The sequence below is a fragment of the Balaenoptera borealis genome (assembly GCF_965194805.1).
Source record: "Balaenoptera borealis genome assembly, chromosome: 19".
Taxonomy (NCBI): domain Eukaryota; kingdom Metazoa; phylum Chordata; class Mammalia; order Artiodactyla; family Balaenopteridae; genus Balaenoptera; species Balaenoptera borealis.
The window spans coordinates 1791167-1814665 of NC_138878.1; the positions used below are offsets into that span (position 1 = coordinate 1791167).

Below are 23499 nucleotides of genomic sequence, written 5' to 3' on the forward strand. Positions count from 1 at the left end.
ACGCATGGCGTGAACTCAATACTAATGCACTTTACACACTCTCGGGGTGTACACTGCACCCCAGTTTACAGAAAACACATTGCTGTCCCCTTGGGAGCTGAGGTTTCCAAGGCTCTTCTGGGAGGAGGTGGTGCACGGCGGGGAAGCGCCAGGACTCGCTGCCGGGCTGCAGGGGCCGCAGAAGGATGGACCAGGGACGTCGGGTCACTGAGTGGCAGCCCGGCAAGCAGCCCTCCGCTCACATCCTTCCTCAGCTACCCAGGGCATCACGGAGTCACTGCCGCCAGCTAACCGGCGCCACCAGGAAAGGCGGACTCTGTTTACTGAGGCGGGATACGGGTGATCCGTTCTCAGCCAAGATGGTTTAAAACAAACGTGTTTCATCTCTTACAAGGATCAAGTTCAGTGGTGATGCTGCTGAAATCGGATTGACTTAAGGAGTCAAAACAGATGCTGAGGACTTCCCTGGTGGCGCAGTGGTTGAGAATCTGCCTGCCAATGCAGGGGACACGGGTTCGAGCCCTGATCTGGGAAGATCCCACATGCTGCGGAGTAACTAGGCCCGTGAGCCACAACTACTGAGCCTGCACATCTGGAGCCTGTGCTCCGCAACAAGAGAGGCCGCGATAGTGAGAGGCCCGCGCACCGCGATGAAGAGTGGCCCCCACTTGCTGCAACTAGAGAAAGCCCTTGCACAGAAACGAAGACCCAACACAGCCATAAATAAATAAACAAATAAATAAAAAATGTTTTTAAAAAATCAATTGACCATAATTTAAAAAAAAAAAAAAAAAACAACAGATGCTGAAAACGGAACAAAAGCATAAAGGATATGTTTCTGTCCATCTTCTGAGCTGACGTCCCTGCTCAGTTATAACCGATAACTCGGAGGTGTTTACCCAGCAACAGGGCTACTGCCACCGGTATCAGTGACACGGTGAGGCCGCGTTCCCGGGCCGGGCCTGGGCTGAGTTTTCTCATGGACATTCAGCCGTCCTCAACCCCGCTGCACCTGGAGCCACACAGGGGCCTGGCCCTGCCCGCCCAAAGCCTGTGGTTCCCAGGGTCTGAGGAACGGTGTTTTTAAAAAGCTCCCCGGCGACTGGATTGTGTGGGTGGGGATGAGGCCCCAGGCACCCCATTTATATTTGTTGTAACAAGCTCTGTGAAAGTTTTGTGGGGTCACCCCCAGGTTTTAATGGGGAAACTGGGCTCGCTGGAGAGGTGGGAGCAGGAAAGGCAGAGCCAGCAAGAAGCCCACCTGGATTGCAGGCCATCCTCCGGGGCCCGTGCAGCCTTTGCTCCTTCCTCTGTGATGTGTGCAGTTGAAGACAAGTTGTAGCCTCAGGGCGAAAACCCAAAGTCCTGAACTTTACACTTGAGTGAGAAATCTTACCGTATAAGGACCTGCAGTTGTACTTTGATGAAAACTCCGCCCCAAAGGCACCTGCTCAGACGTCCTTCAGCTTGTGAGGGTGGTGTTCCCAGCTATGGAAGGAAGGACAGTATTGATAATTGGAGGGGGGTCTCTGGGTTGGGACTTGGGGGAGGGGGAGAAAGCAGCCACGTGTCAACTGTGCACAGGCCGTCCATTTCCACAGGGACTTCGGGACAGAGAAAGGCCAGTGTCCGGAGGGGCCTTGCAGGAGGAGAAAGGACCGCAGGGCCCTGAGCCGGACCCCACCCGCCCCACGGTGACATCCTGTCCCAACAAGAGCCCCAAGAGCAAGCAGGTGATTCCATCTCCTCTTTCATGTCGATGGAGGGCCTTCCTCTGTGTGCACAGAAGTCTTTGTCTCGCGGTAGATGTTCTGCTTTGTAGGTTATTTTTGATATCTGGCGTTAGCCCTGGGACACCGAGATTCTCCCGGGAACCACACGGAGCCCGGGCAGAGAAACCACAAACACACGGAGAGGAAAGACGTTGATCTCGGCCCTCAAAGCCACGGTACAGAAAACAAACACAGGCGCTGCCACTCCCCATCCTGAGGGCCGTTGGGTCTGCGGGACCTGTCCCTGTGACTGCAGTTTAGGAGTGTGCTGTGGAATTCCTGGCCAGCCTTTAAACTTCAAAGCTTCTCCCTTTGCTTTTATGTTATTTTCTCGTTGTGCAAAAGTACAGATGTGGGCGCCTGCCCATACCCTCTCTGTTGTCTGTTCTGTGCCAACCAGGAATCCGGCCCCTTCCCACCCCGGCATTCCCCACGGCCATCCCTGGAGGCCTGGACACCCCACTCTCCCACCTGCCTGACATCTGTTTCTCCTCCTCTCCCGGGACACCCGCTCCCTGGGAGCCCCCAGACTGCACCTGGTGCACAGCTGTACCCCAGCAATAGCAGAGTTCCTCGTTCTACAGGGCTTGTCCCTCCTGCCAAGAGGCCTCCTCAGAGCTAAGGCCAGCCTCAGGGAGTCCCCCAGTGCTCCCTGCCCCTTACTCCCGCGTGCAAGGGGTCAGTGGGTCCCGTTGGTGGCACTCCTCCGTGCCACACGTCCATCTTCCATTCTCCGCGTTCTCACTGCCCCCAGCTCGCCCCATCTCCAGCCAGAATGATATCGCCAGCCCTCTGGTTTCACCACTTCCTTCCAGCATCTCCCCGTCCCCACCTAATGCATTCTTCTCTTAGCAGTGCAGAGATTTGCGCGGGGAATGTCAACTTGACCATTCTGCTTCCCTGTGCAAAACCGAGCTTTCCACTAAACTTGGAATTAAGCACCAGCTTCTTCCTGCGCGATCTGGACCCCCAAGCTCCCTTCCCGTGGAACTCTGCACTCAGGTCCCCACCCCAGCTTGGGTTGCTGTGCCCTGTCTATCGGCACGGGCACCACCCATGACCCCCCCCCCCGCGACGGCCTCTGCTGGGGGGCACAGCCTCTGACCCCACCGGGTCTGGGTCTGGGCACCCATTGCTGTCATCATGCTGTTACCTCGTTCACCACTGGTTTCCCCCCAAGGGTGGTGTCCTCACCTATTTGCTTGCTCACAGCACTGAATAAATATCCTTTCGGTGGAAACTGCCCGAGGTGCTCTAGCTCCTGAAGCCGGGTGCTACTGGCCGTCCCCCGTCAGCTATGTGCGCTGCCTCCGTACCCTTGACGTGCTGACCCCTCCTGGGGATGCCCTTCCCCCTCCAGCTCTGCTCCTAAACTTCTTTCCATCATCCAGTCTCAGCCCAAAGCCTCCTCTCCTGTGATACTTTCCTCCCATCACCCAGCCCTCTGTGCTGTGCCCCTCCTGCCCATGTGTGTTTTCAGACGTATCCCATGTTCTCAGGTGCTTACAGGTCACGCACAGGCCATGGGTCCTCAGACGTTTTGTTCTTCCAAAGTTAGCGATCATGACATGTTAGCTGAGTAGATGGAAGAAAGCTAAGGTGTTAGATGCTTCAGGTAACATAATCAGAAATTCACCTCCAATCAGAGAATCTGATGCCTATAATTTGAGAAGTCCAGAGAAAGAAGCAAAGTGCAGCAGGTGTGGATCTGCATGGGGCAGGTGTGGAGCGGGCATGGTTCACCATGGAGAAGCAGGGGGCAGCCACAGGGTACGGCCCTCACGACAGGAGGTTAATAAAGAGTTAACAATATCCTCCCAGACATTTCTTTTATTTGTTTGTTTATTTATTTATTTACTTACTTACTTGGCTGCGTTGGGTCTTAGTTGCGGCATGTGGGATCTTTGTTGTGGCACGTGGGATCTTTCATTGTGGCTCGGGACTTCCCTAGTGGCATAGTGGTTAAGAATCCACCTGCCAATGCAGGGGACACGGGTTTGAGCCCTGGTCCAGGAAGATCCCACATGCCGAGGAGCAGCTAAGCCTGTGCACCACAACTACTGAGCCTGTGCTCTAGAGCCCACAAGCCACAACTACTGAGCCCGCATGCCACAACTACTGAGCCTGCGCTCTAGAGCCCATGAGCCACAACTACTGAGCCTGCGCTCTAGAGCCCATGAGCCACAACTACTGAGCCTGCGCTCTAGAGCCCATGAGCCACAACTACTGAGCCTGCGCTCTAGAGCCAATGAGCCACAACTACTGAAGCCCACACGCCCAGAGCCCGTGCTCCACAACAAGAGAAGCCACCGCAGTGAGAAGCCCGTGCACCACAACAGAGAGTAGCCCCCGCTCACCTCAACTAGAGAAAGCCCGCGCACAGCAACGAAGACCCAAGGCAGCCAAAAATAATAAATAAATAAATAAATTTTTAAAAATAATAAAACAAAATAAAATACTTTCACTGCGGCTCGCGGGCTCTTTGTTGCAGTGTGTGGGCTTCTCTCTAGTGGAGGTGTGTGGGCTCAGTAGCTGCGGTGCGCAGGCTTAGTTGCTCCGCGACACGTGGGATCTTAATTCCCTGACCAGGGATCAAACCCGTGTCCCTTGCATTGGAAGGCAGACTCTTAACCACTGGACCACCAGCGAAGTCCCCTCCCAGACATTTCTGAAATACACAATTGAACTCTCAGCTCCTGAAATCTGCCTCTGCAGCTCTGACCTCCCATCCCTACCCTGGTGTATGTGGTGTCTTCCCGTCAGCCTCTGTGCCAGGAGCTGGGAGGAAGGACAAAGTAGCCCAGGTGAGCAGCTCTGAAAACTCTGGCGGCAAAGAGCACAGGTCCCTCCAGACTCAACAGAATTATAAGAGCTGCTTCGACCCCGGCACTGCTTAGCGTGGCATGTGGGATGCAGGCTCAGCCCTCCTCGCTGTCGGGGGCAAGTCCAACGTGAGAGGCAGCTCGTCCCCAAGTTTCCTAACACACAGGTTGGGTCACACCTTGGAGGCTCAGCAGTACGAATGCCTGGCTCCCACGTCTGTGGAAATGTTCACATGTACGTCAACAGGAAAGAAAGATCCTCTGATTCCGCCATCCTTAAGATACGTTCACTACCTGCTGCATTGAAGATAAAAGCTGTATATTTTTTCAGTGTCGAGATTATTCTCTGTCAGAATTTCCTGTGTCAGTTTGCGAGTTTCTGTGTTTGTTTTGTTTTGTTTCTTTACTGGCATTGAAATAAGGAAATTATTTTTAAGCAAAGTGAAATCTTCTGATCCTTTTTACTGAATTCTGGAAATTCAGAGGGGGCCACCCTACGGGTGTGCTAGGTCCCTGAACACATAAACACAAATCAAAGGTGTGGACATCAAAAACAGGCATGACACTCAGGCTCCACTTGCCATAGTCTTTGGTTTGTTTCATAATTTCATAATGAAACACACAGCTTCACTCCAATTTGACATCACTGTTTATCGAACACCTCCTGCCAGCGTGTACCGGTTAGTGTGCAAGACAACTGGGGCAAATCAGTGACCGAAACAACAAAGCAGCTCAGGCCCTGGGCCCCGTGATGTCCACATCAGCAGGGGAGATGGTCCAGAGACGGCAGGTGTAGCAAGCAAGTGGGAGATAAGCTACAGGTGAGCGGGGCTCCAGAAAAAGCAAAGTGTGGGCAGGGAGCCAAGTGACCAGTCAAGGTGGGCCTCACTGAGGAGTTAACCTCTGAGCAAAGACTTGCAGGAGGTGAGGGGGTGGGCCGTGCAGACAGTAGGGATGGTTCTGGAAGGTTCAGGAGCGGCAGAGAGACCCGCGTGGTTGGGATGAAGTGCTCGAGGGGCAAAGTGGCAGGAGAAGAGGTCAGAGACCTGCTCAGAGGAGCCACATCCAGAGTGGGCCTGTGGGTCACATGCAGGTGGGAGCTTTGCTCCGAGGGGTGTGAGGACAGCTGCAGGACAGGGGTATGTCTCAGTCAGATTCTCACATTGGAGAGACGCGGGGTGACGGGCAAACCCTAGGCAGAACCCAGCCGGCAGCAGTGGTGAGAAGTGTTGGATGTGGGACACAGTTGCATTGTGATTTCCAGCCATACTGGCTGGGGGTGAGAGAGAAAGTGGGGTGTCAGGATAAGGCCAAGGGGTTTGGTGCAAACAGCTTGGAGGACAGAGTTGCCCTCGGCTGACCTGGAAGGCCGGGGGCAGAGAAGCTCTCAGGAACGCATGGAGAAAGCTGATCAAGGCTAAAGACCTCCCACTACCTGCAGTTCTGACTTTCTTTGGTCATTTTAAGTTGTGAGAGCTACATTTTTAGCCTTAGCCTTTTTGTTTTTCCATTTCCCACTCATTTCTGGAAACTAAAGGGGCAAAATGTGGTAAAGCAGAGGCGTATGCTGAGTGGGGGAAGATTCTCAGACCCTCGGCCAGCAGGGCAGCCCCGTGGGCTGCATGGGAGCCCAGGCTGCTTCGGGGTGACACGTGTGACGCCCCCAAAATGGACTGCTCGGCGGTCGGGCGCAGGGAGCAGGGTCTCATCCCGGGGCCTGAGGGAGCTGTCCAGCCGCATGGGCGTGGGGGGCAGAGACAGCTGAGAGCTTCCCATCACTGTGTCCACTCGGGATGGAACTAGGGACGGGGTCAGAACAGATCATGCCGGAGCCCCTGGGCGAGACCCAGTCCTCGCCCGCCCGAGCTGGTCACCAGCAGCTGGCTGAGCGCTCTAAGCCACCTCATCCCCCCACCCTTCACTCCAAATGTCCCTCCCGGAGGTGGCCATTCTGAGGAGGGAGGGACCCTGGGTCCTGAGGACCTGCAGGCTCACATCAGCATCTGCGGGACCCCCGTGGGGCTCCTGGCAGGACAGCATCCCACCTGCTCTCCCTCCTCCCAGACACAAGCTGGTTCTCCAGGGCAGCTGCTGCTGGCTCTGCGTCCGCCTCACCTCACCTCACTCGGGAAAGGCCGGGCTCTCCGCGGAGCTGGCGGCGCAGGGATGCAGGGGTTAAGGGAGAGACTCGGGGGGGTGCTGTGTACTGGCCAGGCGGGCCCTCCCCGCACCTGGCACGGAGTCACGGAACAGTGAGGTCCAAGGCGGGGCCCACACGTGGAAAGATTTCCACCTTTTGTAACATCTCACAGAGTGGGTTGGGGCCACCAAGACAACGTTCCACAAACTGGGGGCTTTAAACATCTGAAATCTATCCTCCCAGGGTCTGGAGGCCTGAAGTCCGGCGTCAGGACCGAGCTCCCCCTACAGCCTGCAGGGGAGGGTCCTTCCTGCCTCTTCCAGCTCTGGTGTCATCGGTGGCCTTGGCTTTTGGCCACATCTGCCCAACCTCTGCCCTCCACCGGGCCTGGGTGTCTGTCTTCCTATGGCCGTTTCTTATGGGGGCACCAGCCATCCTGGGTTGGGGGCCACCCCGCTCCACGATGACCCCATCTCAACTCATTGTAGCTGCAGCAGCCCTATTTCCAAAGGAGGTCACATTCTGAGGCTGTGGGGTTAGGACTTCAGCATCCTGCTTTGGGGGGACACACTTTAACCGGTAACAGTGGGATAGGGCAGCAGTGCTTCCCAAACGAGCCCACGCAGGGAGGTGCACGACGAGAACAGAGGTGCTGATTGCATTTTATCCGCGTGGAGAAATCAGACTCAGACCAAAGTCCAGCAAGCAGTCCTCTGGCTGGTCAACCCAGGTGTCTGGAGTAAAGCCCAGGAGGACCCTGAGTCCCACACCCATACCTATGGGGGTAGGACCTGCACGAGTGACCAGGCCCTAACAAGAGGCTGCCGCTCGTCGCGGGATGGTCACGGCCGGGCCGCTGGAACCACCGTTCTCTCCATGTCTCCTCTGACACGTGGTCCAGCTCAGCCTCTGCTGGGAGTGTCGAGGGTGGGATCTGGGCACTCAGCTGGCCAGTCCGCTGGCCCACTTTCTGGCTGCACCCTCACACCAGCCCACCAGCTGCAGCTCTGTCAGGAACGGGGGCTTCACCCTGCTCCTCCCACGGAGTCTCCGGAAGCTGAGTGGTGTCCCTCCCCCGAGCCCCATTAGCCACAGAGGCAGAGGCGGGATTTGAACCCAGGGCCTCGGACTGTAGGCCTGCATGCTTTTTTTAGGTAAAAATTCACATAATATGAAGTTAACCACCAACCATTCTAAAGTGGACAATTCGGTGGCGTTCAGGGCATTCGCATTGCTGTGCAACCCTCACCATTGTCTAGTTCCGAGACATTTCATCCCCCAAACGTGGTCCCTGCTACCACCCACTCCCCATCCCTCTCCCCCAGCCCCGCAACCACTAACGTGCTTTCTGTCTCTCCAGGTTCACCTTTTCCTGGACGTTTCGTATAAAGGGAACCAGACGCTACCATGCATCGAGCCCTTTCACGGAGCATAGGGTTTTCACAGTTCATCCATGTCGTGGTGTGTGTCGCTGCCCCCTCTTTATGGCTGAATGACAGTCCCTTGTGTGCGTGGGCCACATGTGTTCACCCATCTACCCACTGACGGGCAGGCCTGAACTCTCAAGCCCCGCTTCCCACTACAGTATCGCTCCTCCGGAATCGTCAACGAGCAGGGCCCGCTTCCTGAGCACATGGACGAGGCCAAGCCCGCGGAAGGCGGAACCCTCACAGCGGCCTGTCACGAGCCCGGAGCCCGAAACCCAGGCAAACTCTTATTTTTCTTGTTTTTACTTAACGGAGCCCTCCGTGGAAAATCTAGCCCTAAGACCTCTAGTTTTGCTTCTACCATTTCTCAGAAATCCCCAGGCGTTGGTTCTACCCAGAGTTACAGAGTCAATCACCATGTCCACCATAGGCACTTCAGAAAATCGGGCGACCTCGCTGAGCATCTGAAGGGAGCTGAAAAGCCTGTGCAGGGAAGTCACGTGTCCTGCCGTCCACAAGGATGGGGGGTTTCCAATGAGGGAAGTGAAACTGCCAGGAGCCACAAAGCGAGCTAAGGCAGGTGGCCTGGTTGGCTGAGAGGGAGGCCATAGCATCGCAGCTGCGATTAAAGGCCCACCGTGGGTCTGAGCCCGGGCTGACCACTCACTGAACTCACTGCCTGTCTTATCCCTCCAGCCACAGTCGGGGGTCTAGCCATGGCTGATGCAATAATTAAATGACATAAAACATCTTCGAGTCCTGGTCCGGGCTCAGCAGTCAATGTGATGGCGATGCACACACCTGCTCGGAAAACAGAACTGAACTTTGGGGATTGCTATGGGCGGGCCCACCTTTTCAAGCACGCAGGCAGGAAAAGAAATAACAGCCGGGCACCATGAAAGCACGGCCTTTAAAAACAAATGTCCAGAAGAAGAAAAGACACTTGCTGTGTGAAAAGAACACAAACGTTTGTTCCACACGACTGAGAACAAACACAGTATCGCAGCCACCTGAAGCGGGGGAAGCTTCCACATCAGTGAAGGTTTTACCGGGTACATTTTTTTTTTCCGGGAAAAAGAATGAGTTCAAAAGGAGAGCCAGGGGGCTTCCCTGGTGGCGCAGTGGTTAAGAATCCGCCTGCCAATGCAGGGGACACGGGTTCGAGCCCTGGTCCGGGAAGATCCCACATGCCGCGGAGCAACTAAGCCCGTGCGCCACAACTACTGAGCCTGCGCTCTAGAGCCAGCGAGCCACAGCTACTGAGCCCGCACGCCTAGAGCCTGTGCTCCGCAACAAGAGAAGCCAGGGCAATAAGAAGCCCACGCACCGCAACGAAGACACAACGCAGCCAAAACTAAATAAATTAATTAAAAAAAAAAAAAAAAAGGAGAGCCAGGACCTAATAGGACTATACATACTTCAGGCCATCACCCTTGGATTCTTCGGAGGGATCAAAACCACAGACCTTGCGCGGTAAGAAGGCCGAGATTGCAACAGCATGCAAAGAACTGTCTTATTTACCCACTTCCCAACTTTCTGCCTCTTCACCAACGAGACAGAAGGATGACACAGGTCAACCTAGGCGTGTACAACCGCACCCTGTCGGGGAGGGCAGTGTGCTCACTCTCTACTCTGCCGCTGCCTGAGAGGTTGCACACGCCTTGTCTCACTTAAACCTCAAACAACGTAAGAAAGAAGTACTATTACTTCCCCCTGTGTTGCAGATGTGGAAGCCAAGGCTTGGGTTGACCCCACCAGAGCTTCCTTCTGGAGCCTGGGCCACCAGCCCCTCTGCGTGATGCGAGTCAGTGCAGTTCTGCACTGGCTGCTGTTACCATTTTGGTGTAAATTTCTTCAATTTTCCAGCCATTTTATAGACACTATTACTACTACTAGGGGCTGCTATTTATCAAGTTGTTTTTTTGGGGGGTAGACACTGATCTGAGTGCTTTACGTATATTAGTTCATTTGTAGTAGGTACTATTATTCCCATTGTATAGAAAGTGAAACTGAGGCCCAGAGCGGGGTAGGGTTTGCCCAAGTTCCTTCAGCTGGTATGCAGCGGGGCCCAGGTGGGAACTCAGGCAGTCTGACTCTCAAGCCCGTGGTTTATACTGCTGCCATGAAATTCCCCTCCCATCTCCTTTTCCCCAGTTTTACTGACATATAACCTTGCGTTAGTTTCAGATGTATGACATAATGATTTGATATTTGTTTATATTGCTATATGATTGCCACAAAACGTTCGGTTCTCATCCATGACCTCACATACCTACAATTTTTTTTCTTGTCATAAGAACTTTTAAGATCTAATCTCTTAGCAAAATATACAGTACAGTGTTATTAACTATGGTTCCCATGCTGCATATTAGACCCCCCAGGTCTTACTCACCTTATAACTGAGAGTTTGTACCTTTTGTCCACCTTCACCCATTTCCCCACCCCCCTCCCCGTTTTCTGCAGCCCACATTTTTCCATCAGGAATCTGAAAAAAATCACTGAAGGTTTGGAGGTAACAGAACACAGTTCAGAGAGCGTGCAGAAAAAGCTTCAAGGCAGCTCCTACATTGGCCCAGCGTCCAGCCTACCTTCCTGTGATGGGCTTCTCTCTCTCAAGATTGGAACCAGAGCCGCTGAGCCTCCAAACAGGAGAAAGAGGCTTCCCCAAAGGGGTCATAAATGACACAACTTTTAAGAAATTACTGGTTAGCACTGGAAGGAGTGCCGCAGAGTGAGCGGATTGAACCTGCCTCGGACAAAAAGCTCCTTTGTCATTCTACCACTAGATGGTGCTCCTAGCTAAGATTTTAGAGAGATTTCCAGTAAGGCGTTTTACTGTTTCATTTAACTTGCATCAGGGAATTCTGAGATACACACATACGTGTACGTATACATATACACACATGTATAAGTATGTATATATACATATATATATATATTTCAAAGCAAGTTTGCCCTTGGAAATCTAGTACGGTATCATATGAAAACCAAGCAGAAACCGACAGTGGTGGTGTCTCTGCTGTGGGATGGTGGAGACACCCCTGCGGTGTTATCACCTTCCAGCTATTAAGTCTCCTGCAGCTTCCCAGGAGCCCCCATGGGAGGCACCAACAGTCCATGTGCATGTTCCGTTCCTTCCGCCTCCCTTGTTAATTCTCACTCTAGGAAAGCTGGATTGGAGTGTCCTGGTTCCTTCCGACCGGCTCTCTGGCCCCTTAGGGCCCTTGGCTTATCACGGTTGTTAATTTTACACTCTTGTGTGCAATTATTGATTGCTTCTCTGTGTCTGGAGGAGGTACTCACTGCCACTTGCCTGGAGCCCGGTGCAGTGGCCGGCACCTGCCGGTGTCAGCTGCAGGAATACAGGGTGGAGGTGTTTGGGACCTCTCCTTAGAGCATTGCCAAATAACTACCATCCTCGTGAAAGCAAAATACATCCTGAGATGTACTTAGTGGTAAATAAACCACAAGAAGAGGGGTGGCAGAACGACCAGAAGTATACCATGGAGGTTCAGGGTACTGGTCAGACAAGTTCCATTGCTCTGCTAAGCCTCAGTTTCCTCGTGCATAGAAACAACTGCACCTCCTCTATTAGATAAGGCTTTGCACGCGGAGGGCTCAGCACAGCGCCTGATAAAGGCTCAGGAAGTTTGCTCAGCCCTTGGTCATCTGGTCTCTGCCAAGCAGCACCCTCGGAAAGGACAGTGGGAAGAACAAGAGCAGAGAGATTATTTCTGATTCCCCCTAAGCCACCAACTTAGACATCTTGCAAGCTAATATTTGTGTTGTGTGACCTTCCAGCTGCCAAGATTTCATTTGGTTGGAACACTGCAGATGAAGAGCTGGCCTCTTAAGTGGGGGTTGATTGGGGGGGACGTGGAAGGTCCAAATGACATGCCTTGGCTAAACTTGCCTGCGATGGGATTCTAAATTCTGTGCACATGTCAGCTTAATCAGGTAGTAGTTCTGATTCTTTCCTGCTTCCAGGCCTGGGGTGACTGATCATCCTGCATTCCCCATTCTGACCCCTAGTTACTTGGCCACCCCTCCTATCCAGGAGCCCCTGGAGTTCTTTAAGTCTAAAGCCCCTTCACCCTGCAGCCTGCCTTTGGATTTTCCAGGTAGATTGGGGGGAGGGGGTTCTCACGGTGCTCCTTCAGGGAACCCCCATTTTGTCAATTTAACGGAGCTTCTGCAGATTCCTGGTTTCCCAGAGTCTGTGTTGCTACCTCTCAAATCTGTGAGCCCCCGAATGCTGCTCTTTGGCAAGGAGGTTCCCCTTGGGATAAAATGAGAATTTCTGAGCCCAGGAATGAGTTCCGATGTGGCCTCAGCGCTTCCCTCTTCTCTGAGATCGCACTCCTTCAGCCTGGGATTCAGGACCTCAGGCCCTCTAACCCCCCCCCCCCCCCCAGGAGAGGTGGTTCCGATCATCTTAATACTTATCAAGTCCCCAGGGTGAGCAGACGGTGACGGATCCTACCACCCCGGGGCTGGGCGCCCGCCAGCGGAACAAGTGTGCCTTCTGTGAGCCCCAAAGGCGCCCCAAATCCCATCCATCCTGTGCTGTGGCCCCAGGTCGGCCCTGCTGCACCGCCCGCTCCCACACGAGCAGCGTGGCCCCCAGTGCGCGCTCGGGGCCGCCGCGGGAGGGGGGCGGGGGCGACGAGGGAGCTAGCTAGGAGAGCAAGGAGCCCAGCGTTCCACGTGCGCGGGGCGGAGCTGGGATCCCCCGGAACCACGTGGGGTCCGGACCGCCCGCCATGCTCCGCGGGACACCGCGCGCTCCACGTGCGCGTGGCGGGGCCGGCCGGTGCTTCTCAACAGAGGCGGGGACCGAACCCCAGCCAGGCGAGTAAACGGCGGCGGGCAGGGCAGGGCAGGCGGCGCGGGCAGGGGGCGGGGCCTGGCGGGCGGGGCCGGCAGCGTCCTATAAAAGGCGCAGCGCGGAGCCGGTTAACGTAGCGGCCACGCCGGCAAAGCGGCTTCTGGCCGTTGGGAGTCGAGCGCCCCGTGACCGGCCCTGTCCGGCTCTGCCCTGCGCGGCCGGCGCGGCAGCATGGCGGGCTCGGGCCCGAAGCGGCGCGGGGCCGCGGCCCCCGCGGCGGCCGAGGAGGAGGAGCGGCAGGCGCGGGAGCGGATGCTGGCGGCGCGGCGCGCGGACTGCGCGGAGGGCGAGGGTGTGACCCTGAAGCGCAGCATCACGCTGCTCAATGGCGTGGCCATCATCGTGGGCACCATCATCGGCTCGGGCATCTTCGTGACGCCCACCGGCGTGCTCAAGGAGGCGGGCTCGCCGGGGCTGGCGCTGGTGGTTTGGGCCGTGTGCGGCGTGTTCTCCATCGTGGGCGCGCTTTGCTACGCAGAGCTCGGCACCACCATCACCAAGTCGGGCGGCGACTACGCCTACATGCTCGAGGTCTACGGCTCGCTGCCCGCCTTTCTCAAGCTCTGGATCGAGCTGCTCATCATCCGGCCCTCCTCGCAGTACATCGTGGCGCTCGTCTTCGCCACCTACTTGCTCAAGCCGCTCTTCCCCACCTGCCCGGTGCCCGAGGAGGCCGCCAAGCTCGTGGCCTGCCTCTGCGTGCGTGAGTATCGGCCCCGGGACCCCGGCGGGCGGACGGGGTGGGGGGCGCCGAGCCGAGGTCGCCGCGCGCCCGCGTCCCGGGCCCTTCCCCGCACTCCTGGACCATCCCCACATCCCGCGGCCCCGGGCCGACCCCGCAGTTTTAGACTGAGGGCACTAGCCCCAGAACCCACGTGCGTTTCATTCATTCGCTTCCTCACCGCCTTGGGAATTCTGCGGGCAGCAGGGTCCCCGCCCAGAACCTCTGGCCAGAACTAACCTTCCCACTTAGTCCATCCAGAGCCCTTGGAGCTGAAGCAATCTCCTTACTTTCTTGCGAGGCACCCACGTGGAGTGCCTGAAAAGCCAACTTCCTGTCTATTTGAGTTCCCAAAGGGTTACTCTTTATCAAGAGAGAAATTGTAGTTTAAAAAGGAAAATACCATAAAAAACCCACACCTCATTCAAACCAGCTAATCAGGAAAGGCTGACTCATACAAAAGCAATAGTAAGAAGGTTCTGTGTGGGCAGTGAGTGAGCTGCTCGTGTAGGCAGCAGCGTTGAGTCCCCTGAAGGTTGTCTAGTGAGTTGTAAAAGAGAGGTGCTTGGCTGAGGCTTAAATGTGTGCCGGGTGGCTTTGGGGTCCCAAGTTGTGCTGAAATACAGCCATTGGGTACAGTCCAAATGTTGGTGGATAAGGTCCCAGTATGTTGGTGGAGGAGGTCCTGGTACGTTTGGTGGGCTGTTTTCTGGTGGGATTTCAGGAAAAAAATAAAATCATTTGTACCAAAAGCCACGTAATTTTCTTTGCTTTTTGGCTGCTGCAGTTTTACTCCTACCCCTTGGCAAACATCTAAGGAGGCTGGCAAGATGGAAGTGTCCTGCTTTCAGAGCTGCCACCTGATTTGAGGCTCTGTCTGCATCTTGACGGTGCACAGAAGTGCAGAGCCAACAGGGCTGGTTTGTGGTTTCTGTCCGAGCCCCAAGCCTCAGGGGACTGTGCCCATCATCCCTCGGAGGGGCTCTGACCAGCAGTACATGCTGATTGCTCTTGGGATTCTGGAGCGTGGGGACCAGCTTCCTGCCTAAGCTCACTGCGTGGTGGTGGTAGTATTGAGGGGCTTTCAGAACTCTGAGGCACGCTCTGGGAAGTGGTGACCCCAGGAGATCTGAGACCCTGACAGAGCAACTACTTTGGGGGAGGGGGGCGTTTTGCCTTTGGGGGGGAGCCTCAGCGATGAGGATCTCCGCTTATAAAAACCTTTGGTCCAAATGTAGGAATAGTCACAGCAACAGTCGATCTGCCTGAGGACGGGGGAACCTGTGGCTTCTGGTGGGCTTCTCAGACGATGCTTTGGGCTGAGTAAGGAAAAGCCTCAATTAAAGAATTTTAATTGTGCGATTTTCATCATTGCTAGATTTTATTTAATGTTTCGGCCCAGGACGTAATGACATAATACTGCCTTTAAAGGGCCCACTTTCTAGTCTTGGAAAATGGATCCCTTACTTTCTTAAACTTTTGGGTTTAAGCAGGTAAAGGCTCGGGATGGATTCTGGAGGGGCTGTGGTGGGTACACCCTCACCAGGACTCCAGTCACCAGCGTGGAGGGTCACATGAACAGCACCTCTTTTGGTGTGAGGTAGGGTGACGTTGTTCATGTGTCCATCAGCCATTCTCAGCTCTTTTCCTCTGAACCACCCATGTGAGTGTGTTGTGTGTGTGCGTGTGTGTGTGTGTGTGTGTGTGTGTTGCTTTTTCTGATGGAAAGGAGGTTTTCAGTAACAAAAAGGGATACGTTGTCTGCAGGAGTGAGCACTTGTCTAGAGCCTGCTGTGTCTAGAGGGGGACGTGGGCCTGTCCGAGGCTGGCGGAACTCGGAGCCGCTGGCACGGGCTGCTCTCATGGGCACGGAGAAAGGTTATGGCCATCCAGGGAGGGGGCCTGCTCTTCGGGTTGTCTGAGAAGGCAGCAAAAAGCCACAGAAAGTTTCTGAGTGTTGTTCGATTATTGCACACAGGCTGGGTTCTAGAACCTCTCCTCGAGAGGAGAAAGGGCCTTCTGCATCGCGTGCTTCCTGAGCCCCTCCCCGCAGGGGGCACGTGCACCCCTGGCCCAGCAGCCCGCGCTGGTGCTTCATGAACGGCCCCAGGGCCTGCTCTTTGGACAGTGTATCGTGGGTTCTGGAGCCACGTTCGTCTCGGTTTTGCTAGTTGATCTTTCCTGTGCCCTGGTCTCGCCCCAGGACAGCTCCTTTCTGCTTATTGCGACTCAGGTTAGCTTTGTTGCTTAGAATGATCCCACTGACAGTATAAATGGGGGGAGGGGAGGAGTCCCTTTTCTGGTAGGTCTGACAAAATGGGGCCCTTTCATGGCGTGGCCCTGGTGTTTCCATGTGTTTAATGAGTCATGAAGGTGAGAGAGAGACACGAGCTCCGTAACTCCTTGCCGATGGCCCTGGGAGTTTGGCGTGAGTCTAGGTTTGCACGGGTTATTTATCACTTAGCGAAAACTTGGTAGCGTTTGTTTGAGATTCCGGTGACACTGGGTTTTATCTTTGCGGCAGAAGTCACTCGGGAGAGGTGAGGTTCTCGCCTGGCCGGGTTTTCGTCTGCAATTTCTCTAGCCTTCCTGGCCGCCTCTGTCTGTGATGGGTCCAGTGGGATCTGGAGAGGCTGGACGAGGCATACACAGAGAGGAGCTGCCCAGGGCAGGTACCTGGGAGCCATTGTGGTTCAGAAACAGCTGCGACCTAACTGAGTCCTTTATCTCGTGGAGAAGCTCCTAGGAGAAGGGGTCTGAACAGGCTCCCATCTCCCTCTGCTGGATCGGGGCCTGTCTGAGTTGTTGTGGTCACTCCTGCCCAGGACACGTAGGTGTCAGGGAAGTGGCCGCGGACCTGGTCTCCCGCCCTTCTCTCTCCCTCTCCCACTGGGGAGGACGGCCACCTGGACCCCCTAGTTGTCATGCACATCATCCATCCATCTTGTAGAACCTGGCAGGTCTGCTGGTGGCCAAGAGTGGGACGCTGCGTCCCCTTCCAGCTTGGTGGCCCTTGGTGCGGCCTGGAAAGCACTTCCTTCCTGCCTTCTCACAGGGGACAGACCGGGTTGCCAAGGCTCCCCTAGAGTGAGCTGCCCCCGCCCCCCAGTGTCACCCTTACTCGGGCAAACCTGTGTGGAGTGGGGGCAGGGGGTCCTCAGCTGTCGTTCCTCTGGGGACCCGTGACCTGAGATGTTTTCCGCTGGTGTCAGGTAAAGAGCCTGCGTTCTGCACGTGGACAGACCCGGGTTCTGATTTGAGAAATTCGCAGGACCTCCCAGCCTCAGTTTCCGCGTCTGTGACATGGGGGTTCATGGTGGGTGTTTGTGAGGACCCTCGGCCACTGCATGTCTAACGAGCATGGCACCCAGGGACCCCAGTCACACAGTGGCTGTGATTGTTCTCAGCGGTGTCCTCCTTCTGGCGTTCGCCCTTGACCTTCTGAGCCACCCTGCAAACTGCTCTCCTCCCCTCTATTAGTGGAAAGAAGGAAGGAGAGCATTAGAGAGGAGGAGGGAAGGCCAGCGTCTCCCCGTCTGGGGCCGAGCTGAGCTGCCCATCGCACAGGTGGCACCGCGGCCCTGCCTGGGGGGCGGTCCCGCCCAGGGCTGGGGCACAGCTGTCCCCCGCAAGGGAGGGTGCAGATGAGGCAGGGGTTTGGTGGCTGGGGTGAGCCGTGGCCAGCTGGCCCCAGGCTAAGTTGGTCGGTTGGGGTCATGAGACGAAGGGGGTGGGGTGTGGCAGCACACCCTCTCCCCCAGGCTTCCTGGCGTGGCCCCCCTCCTGGCATGTCCACCGCTGTGTCCCCGGGCCTCACAGGCCTGTCACAGCGAGACCGGCACACAGCCCGAGCCCGGCTCAGGGTGTCTGGACGCCTGCCAGCCGCCCGGCCTGAGCCCCTCGCCACGTGAAGCAGAGGCTTCTGGGTGTTTCCAAGGAGCTGGCAACCCCAGAATCGCGAGCTGTGAGCTGAGTGTAGACGACAGCATGGTAATTAGCCCTGAAATCCGACTTCCTGGGCCAGACATGAAAGCGCTCCCGCCCGGGTCACGGGGCGTGGCGGGTGCTTCACAGAGCGCATGACTGAGGGAGGGCATTGCTGACCCTTTTCCCCTGGGTCACGGACCCCTTTGATGATCCCGTGGAACGTGCAGACCCTGGTCAGAGGTGTCCACCCTGCTGGTTCACCCCAGACTCGCGGTGAGAGCTTCCCAGAGCCCCGGGGCCCCGTCCGGGTTGGGAGCCTCCCCCGCCCCCCGAGAGCGGTGCCCCCGTCACGGCATAAATGGCCCAGCCTTGGAAATCAGTGTCATCACCCCCACTTTACAGCCTTCTCCTCCGGAGCCGCCTCTGTCATCTGGCGTGGGGACACGGCCGTGTCCGTGCTGAGGAATCAGGCGTCCGGGACAGTGTCGGTCGCCACGTCCAGGCGCCCGGTCGTCAGGGGCGCACGCTAGTGGGTCTGAGGTGTGTGTGTGCCCTGGGCTCTCCGGGGGGCACTGCCCCCGCGCTGTGGGGAGTCAGACCCCTTATAGGGAGCCATCTAGAAAAACCTCCCTCTTCCTCTCAGAACTTTGCAGACCGGCTTCCAGGGCAGGGTAGCTGACAGCTGCGCCAGGGGCCATGGGCCCTGTCCTGTGCCCACGCTGGCCTCCAGTTCCGGTCCTCTCCTTCGGTGGTTCACAGCAGGTGCCGGGGGCCGGGGGGCACGTGATTCCACACCCCCAGTCAGTCAGGGTGACCTTCCGGGGCCCTGGTCTGGATGAGTGGCTGGGGGAGCTGCCCAGAGCACACCTGTCCCCACCAACGGGCTTTGCGCTGTCCTCTCCCCCCAGCAGGACCACTGCCCAGTCCAGCAGCTTCTTGGCTCCATGGCTGGGGGCCCATGTACATCCTGGCAGGAGTTCCCCACCCGGCTCTTTCCTCAGTGCTGGCAGGATCCTGAATTCTTGCTTGGGAGGGTGGGCTGACCGGGCAGCCGGAGGGAGGGGTGTGGTTTTACCCCCAGGCCTGTCCGTCCAGACCTGCCTTCAGGCAGGGGCATTCTCTGGGCGGCGCCACCCTCCCCCGGGGGGTGTGCCTGCTCCTGAAGCCTCCAGCACCAATCTGGAGAACACTGGGAACCCAATCTGCCCTCTGAGTCACCCTGACCTTGGCTGCTGGCTGGCAGCCTGATGTCTGTGAGTCGCCCCGAGCAGAGCCAGTACAGAACCGAGGCCTCTGCCCAGAGACGTGGGCCCGTGGCCCACTGTAACCCCGTGGCCACCCAGCGATTTGTCCCTGTCCACGTGGGCTGCCCAAGGCCGGTACGGCATTCAGCCCTCGGCATGGACGCTGGCTGCAGGGCTGTGTCCTCACCTGGTCCCTTTCTAGGGCGCCCTGTCAGCCTGAGTCAGCTGGAAGGCCTGCGAGGGCCCTGGCTCCGTCTCTCCGGCTGCGTGACCCGGGGCCTGGGTGCTGGGCCTCTCGGGGCCCGTGTGTCAGAGCCTGGAGGAGGGCGGGGCGGTCACGTTGTGCCTGCAGAGGGTGTGTGATTTGCCGGCCCATCACGGCAAGGGTCTGGTGTTGGAGGGACTGTCCAGGAACGCAGCACGACAGAGCAGGTGAGCCTGGCACAGCGGCAGGTGGAGGGACCCTGGCTGGGCACCCCACACAGCAGCAACCGCGTGTTACCAGCCGTCGTGTCAGACCCCTTCAGAGCTGAGGGAAAGGACAAGGCGGGGGTGGGGTGAGGGCAGCCGGGAGGGGCGTGGGGAGAGAAGATTCCCCAGGCGGCCTGTTCCAGGAGGGGCTGACAGCTCGGGCTGAGGAGCCGAGTTCAGGGGTCTGGGCGGGGAGGGAAGGTCACCAGAGTCCGGTTATGAGCACTTATTCCTGGGTCGGGGGGTTGGGGGGCCGGCTCACCTGCTGAGGCACAGAGGGTCGTCGAGGATCCACGTCTGGCCTCATCCCAGGTGACCAGGGCTTGCCCTCTGGCCGTGTGGGGAGGGACTCTCAGCCCGGGCTGTTGTCCAGGGTCGTAGGGTTCTGAAGTCAGCCCTGCCAGGCCCCCCCACCACCGAGACAGCCTGCTTCTGTGCCCCGCACCCAGCCGTCCCCTCCCCTCCAAGGGTGTCAGTAGACATGTGTTCGTGGTGGGTGGGGCCCTGTGGGACTTGCCCTGGTTGGTGGGTCTCTTCCCTGGCTGCACCTTGGACCACGTGGTTGGGAGGACTGACGCCCCGGCCCTCACAGGCAGAGCCAGGTCTGTAATAGTGCACACAGTGTGTGCTGGGGGAGCGGGGGGTGGAGCCTGTCACGGGCAGCCAGGGTTGAAGACCCCAGTCGAGTGGCCAAAACATGGGAGTGGGACTTAGGAGGCCTGGGTGTCCTCACCCTACTCCCCTGGTTACTACTGTGTGACTTCCGGCAAGTCAGACAACCTCTCTGAGCTCCATTGACCCCAACTAGCAAATGAGGGGGCTGGGTGGATGCTGCAGTGTCCTCTCACCCTCAGGTGCTGCAGCAGGTTTGGTGGGGGGGGTATTCCAGACCACAGACGTGCGATCCAGGGATGGAGACTAACCGCGGAGCCCCCTGCACACACAGCCTCGGCCATCCTCAGCTCGTTTTCACTCGGCAGGCGTGCCAGTCGGCGTGTCTGCATGTTAAAACGCACCCGTGGGGCCAGCAGCATTATTCCTGTTTAGCTGATGAGGAAACAGAGGCTCAGACCCGCTGAGTAACCTGCCCAAGGTCACGCAGCATGTTAGAAATCAGGGCCAACTTGGAGGGGGGCTCCCTCCTATGGGTCCTGGCTGTCCTTGGGGCCGGGGTTGGAGGCGGGGGGACTTTTGGGAATCTCTGTATTCTGCAGGGCTCTGCTTCAGAAGAACCCAAAAAAGTGAGACTTGCGGGGTTTCTGCTAACCTCAGGGCTTGGGTGTCAGCAGATCTCAGAGTGGACTGAATCTGCTTTTTTCTGGTGTGTTTTGTTTATTATTATTATTTTTAATTTATTTTTGTTTTGGATGTGTTGCTGTGCAGGAGCTACTCTTCGTTGCGGTGCGCGGGCTTCTCACTGCGGTGGCTTCTCTTGTTGAGGAGCACGGGCTCTAGGCATGTGGGCTCCCAGGAGTTGTGGCACGCGGGCTCAGTAGTTGTGGCTCGCGGGCTCTAGAGCGCAGGCTCAGTAGTCGTGGCTCACGGGCTTAGTTGCTCCGTGGCATGTGGGATCTTCCCAGGCTAGGGATCGAACCCGTGTCCCCTGCCTTGGCAGGCAGACTCCCAACCACTGCGCCACCAGGGAAGTCCTGGTGTGTTTTGACATGAAGTGTCAGCCCTGTTCCTGATATGTGCTGAGACCCCCACCACCAAGCAGGGGGAGCTCTGTGGCCAGGCGTCACCCAGCCCCAGTTAAAAATGGAAAACGTGAAACACGTTCCAGGGCTGGTCGCATTTGAAAATGTGACTCCGCCTGTTAGCAATTCTTTTTTGCAGGAAATTAGTGGCTCGACAAGGGCTGGGGTGTTTGAGGGGCATCGTCCCAGCTGGACTGAGGTTTCGCGTCCGTTTGCTCCTGCGGCCGCTGCCTCTCTCTGTGGAGATCAGACTCTGGAATTGGAGCCCTTGGTCCCACCTGAGCGGCCCCTGCCCCTGAGAATTCCTTCATTTTCTTTCAGTTTTCCAGACTCTCTGGAGGCTCCGATCTGGAGTGGCCGGTGGTGGGGTCCTGGGTGGGTCAGGAGCCGGACTGTCACCCTGAGTGGGCTCTGTTTTTGAGCGCGCCTGGAAGCGAGGTCGACGTTCTCAGATGTTTGGGGTACAGTTGGGTCCTGTGCGTGCACCCTCTTAGAGCCAGTAAAGGTGAATTACACGTCGTGAAGTCACCCACTGGTTCTCCCTGAACCGTCAGAAATGCAGGTTCTCGGGCCTGCCCAGTCAGGTGCTCTGGGTTGCGGGGACCTGTTTTACGAGGTCCTCAGGGACTCTGATACGCTCCGGGGTGGGAGACCTATCTGTTATTAGGAGGCAGCAGAGTTAGGGCAGGAAGGGAAGATGCTGGGTGGGGGAGGCACAGGCCTTCCTGGGGGCCAGGCCTGGGATGGAGGGGGCTCTCCTCAAGCCCAGTGGATATCTGGGTGTCCAGGACCAGAGCAGAGGGCCCGATGCACCGAGCACCCACTGTGAGCCCTGGGTCCCCGTGTGCTGGGCGGATTTGGACAGTAGAGTAAAGGCAGGACAAGAACGCCAGAGCGACTGGATGCTTTGTCGGTGGTCACCCCCGCTGCTGGCCACTCTCCCAGCCACCTGGGTCACGCAAGCCCAGGGTTTCACTGGCCACAGTCGAGGAGCCTCGGCCCACCTGCAGCCAGGGCTCCGGGTCCAGGTGCCCAGCGAGTGCTGCCGTTTGGCGGGTGGAGGCTCCGGGCGGCGGGTGGGCTGGCTGCCTGGGCCCAGGGCTCGTCCGGCCTCAGTCGGGGGTCAGCTGCTGCCCCGAGAGACCGGCTGGCCCGGCTTCCTGCAACACGCCCAGCCTGCCAGCCACTTCCTCTCCTGTCCCGGGGGCCGCCGGGGCCCGGCCAGCAGAGCTGCGGGTAAAACAGTGCTCCTCTGCCTGGCGTCTTGGCCCCTCTCACCTGCGTGGGGTGGCAGTTACTGCTGGGCCTCAGACTGTCTTTGCCTCGAGTATTGGCCCTTTTTATTAAGCGTCCTAAAGCCACGTGCAGAAAGCACCTTTTTCAGAGACTCATTTGAGGACGCCACTGGCGGCTTAGTAGGACTCACTTGGTAGTGAGGTTCTAGGCTCTGGGGCTCTGACCCGTGGACCCTGCATGAAACCCAAGTGATACCTGCACTCCCCTTTCCATCCTGGGGGGACGGTCCCTACAGACACTGGGCCAGGGACGAGGGAGGGTCCACGGCTGCGACCCCATCAGAGACGTGGGGACAGTAGATGGGTTTTCTGACGAGTGGGGGGCCAGCCATTCCCCGGATGCTTTGGTTTCAGATGGTTCTGTTGGCCTCGGTCATGACCTTGTCTGGTGTGTTTGTCCTCGAGTCAGCGGAGGGGGTGAGGGTGAGGGGACCCCCGGGAGTGCCGAGGGCACTGAGTGATGGAGAGCATGCGGCAGGTGCTCATACTTTGCCCTTGTTGCCAGGATTGTTGAAGATTTTGTTACCGGCATGCACAAAATCCAGGGACAGCCCTGGTCACTGGGCCTGATAAATCCCATCAGGGTGTTACCCTCTGTCAGAGAGGGAAATGGATTTGGGTGTGTGGTTTTTTTTGTTTTTTGTTTTTAACTTTAAAAATTTTTTATTTTATTTTCGAGTATAGTTGATTAACAATGTTGTGTTAGTTTCAGGTGTACAGCAAAGTGATTCAGTTATACACATACACGTATCTATTCTTTTTCAAATGCTTTTCCCGTTTAGGTTGTTACAGAATATTGAGCAGAGGGGCTTCCCTGGTGGTCCAGTGGTTAAGACTCCGTGCTTCCAATGCAGGGGGTGCAGGTTCGGGGAACTAAGATTTGGGTGTGTTTTTTGTATTCTGTTTTGTTTTGTTTTGGTGTTTTTAAATGAAAACAGGCCCCCTTGCATTTCAAGCCCTCCCTTGTGAGTGAGCCAGCCAGCCGGCTGCGCAGCGTGTACCGGGGGCTGGGAGGCTGGCTCGCAGCGGCTGACAGCTGACAGCAGCCTATGTGTGAAGAGTTACCATCGGGAGGTGGACCCTGGGGCCTGGAGA

The 23499-nt window shown here is 57.0% G+C and overlaps 1 protein-coding gene across 1 annotated transcript in view; it reads left to right on the forward strand.

The window, feature by feature from the left end:
* The first annotated feature begins 13102 nt into the window (after positions 1–13102).
* Positions 13103–23499, forward strand: part of SLC7A5 (solute carrier family 7 member 5) — a 32940-nt gene continuing 22543 nt past the window's right edge. Inside the window, exon 1 of the mRNA XM_082368726.1 lies at positions 13103–13752. Within this exon, the coding sequence (XP_082224852.1) occupies positions 13221–13752 (532 nt within the window). The 5' untranslated portion in view covers positions 13103–13220. The remainder of the gene's footprint in view (positions 13753–23499) is intronic.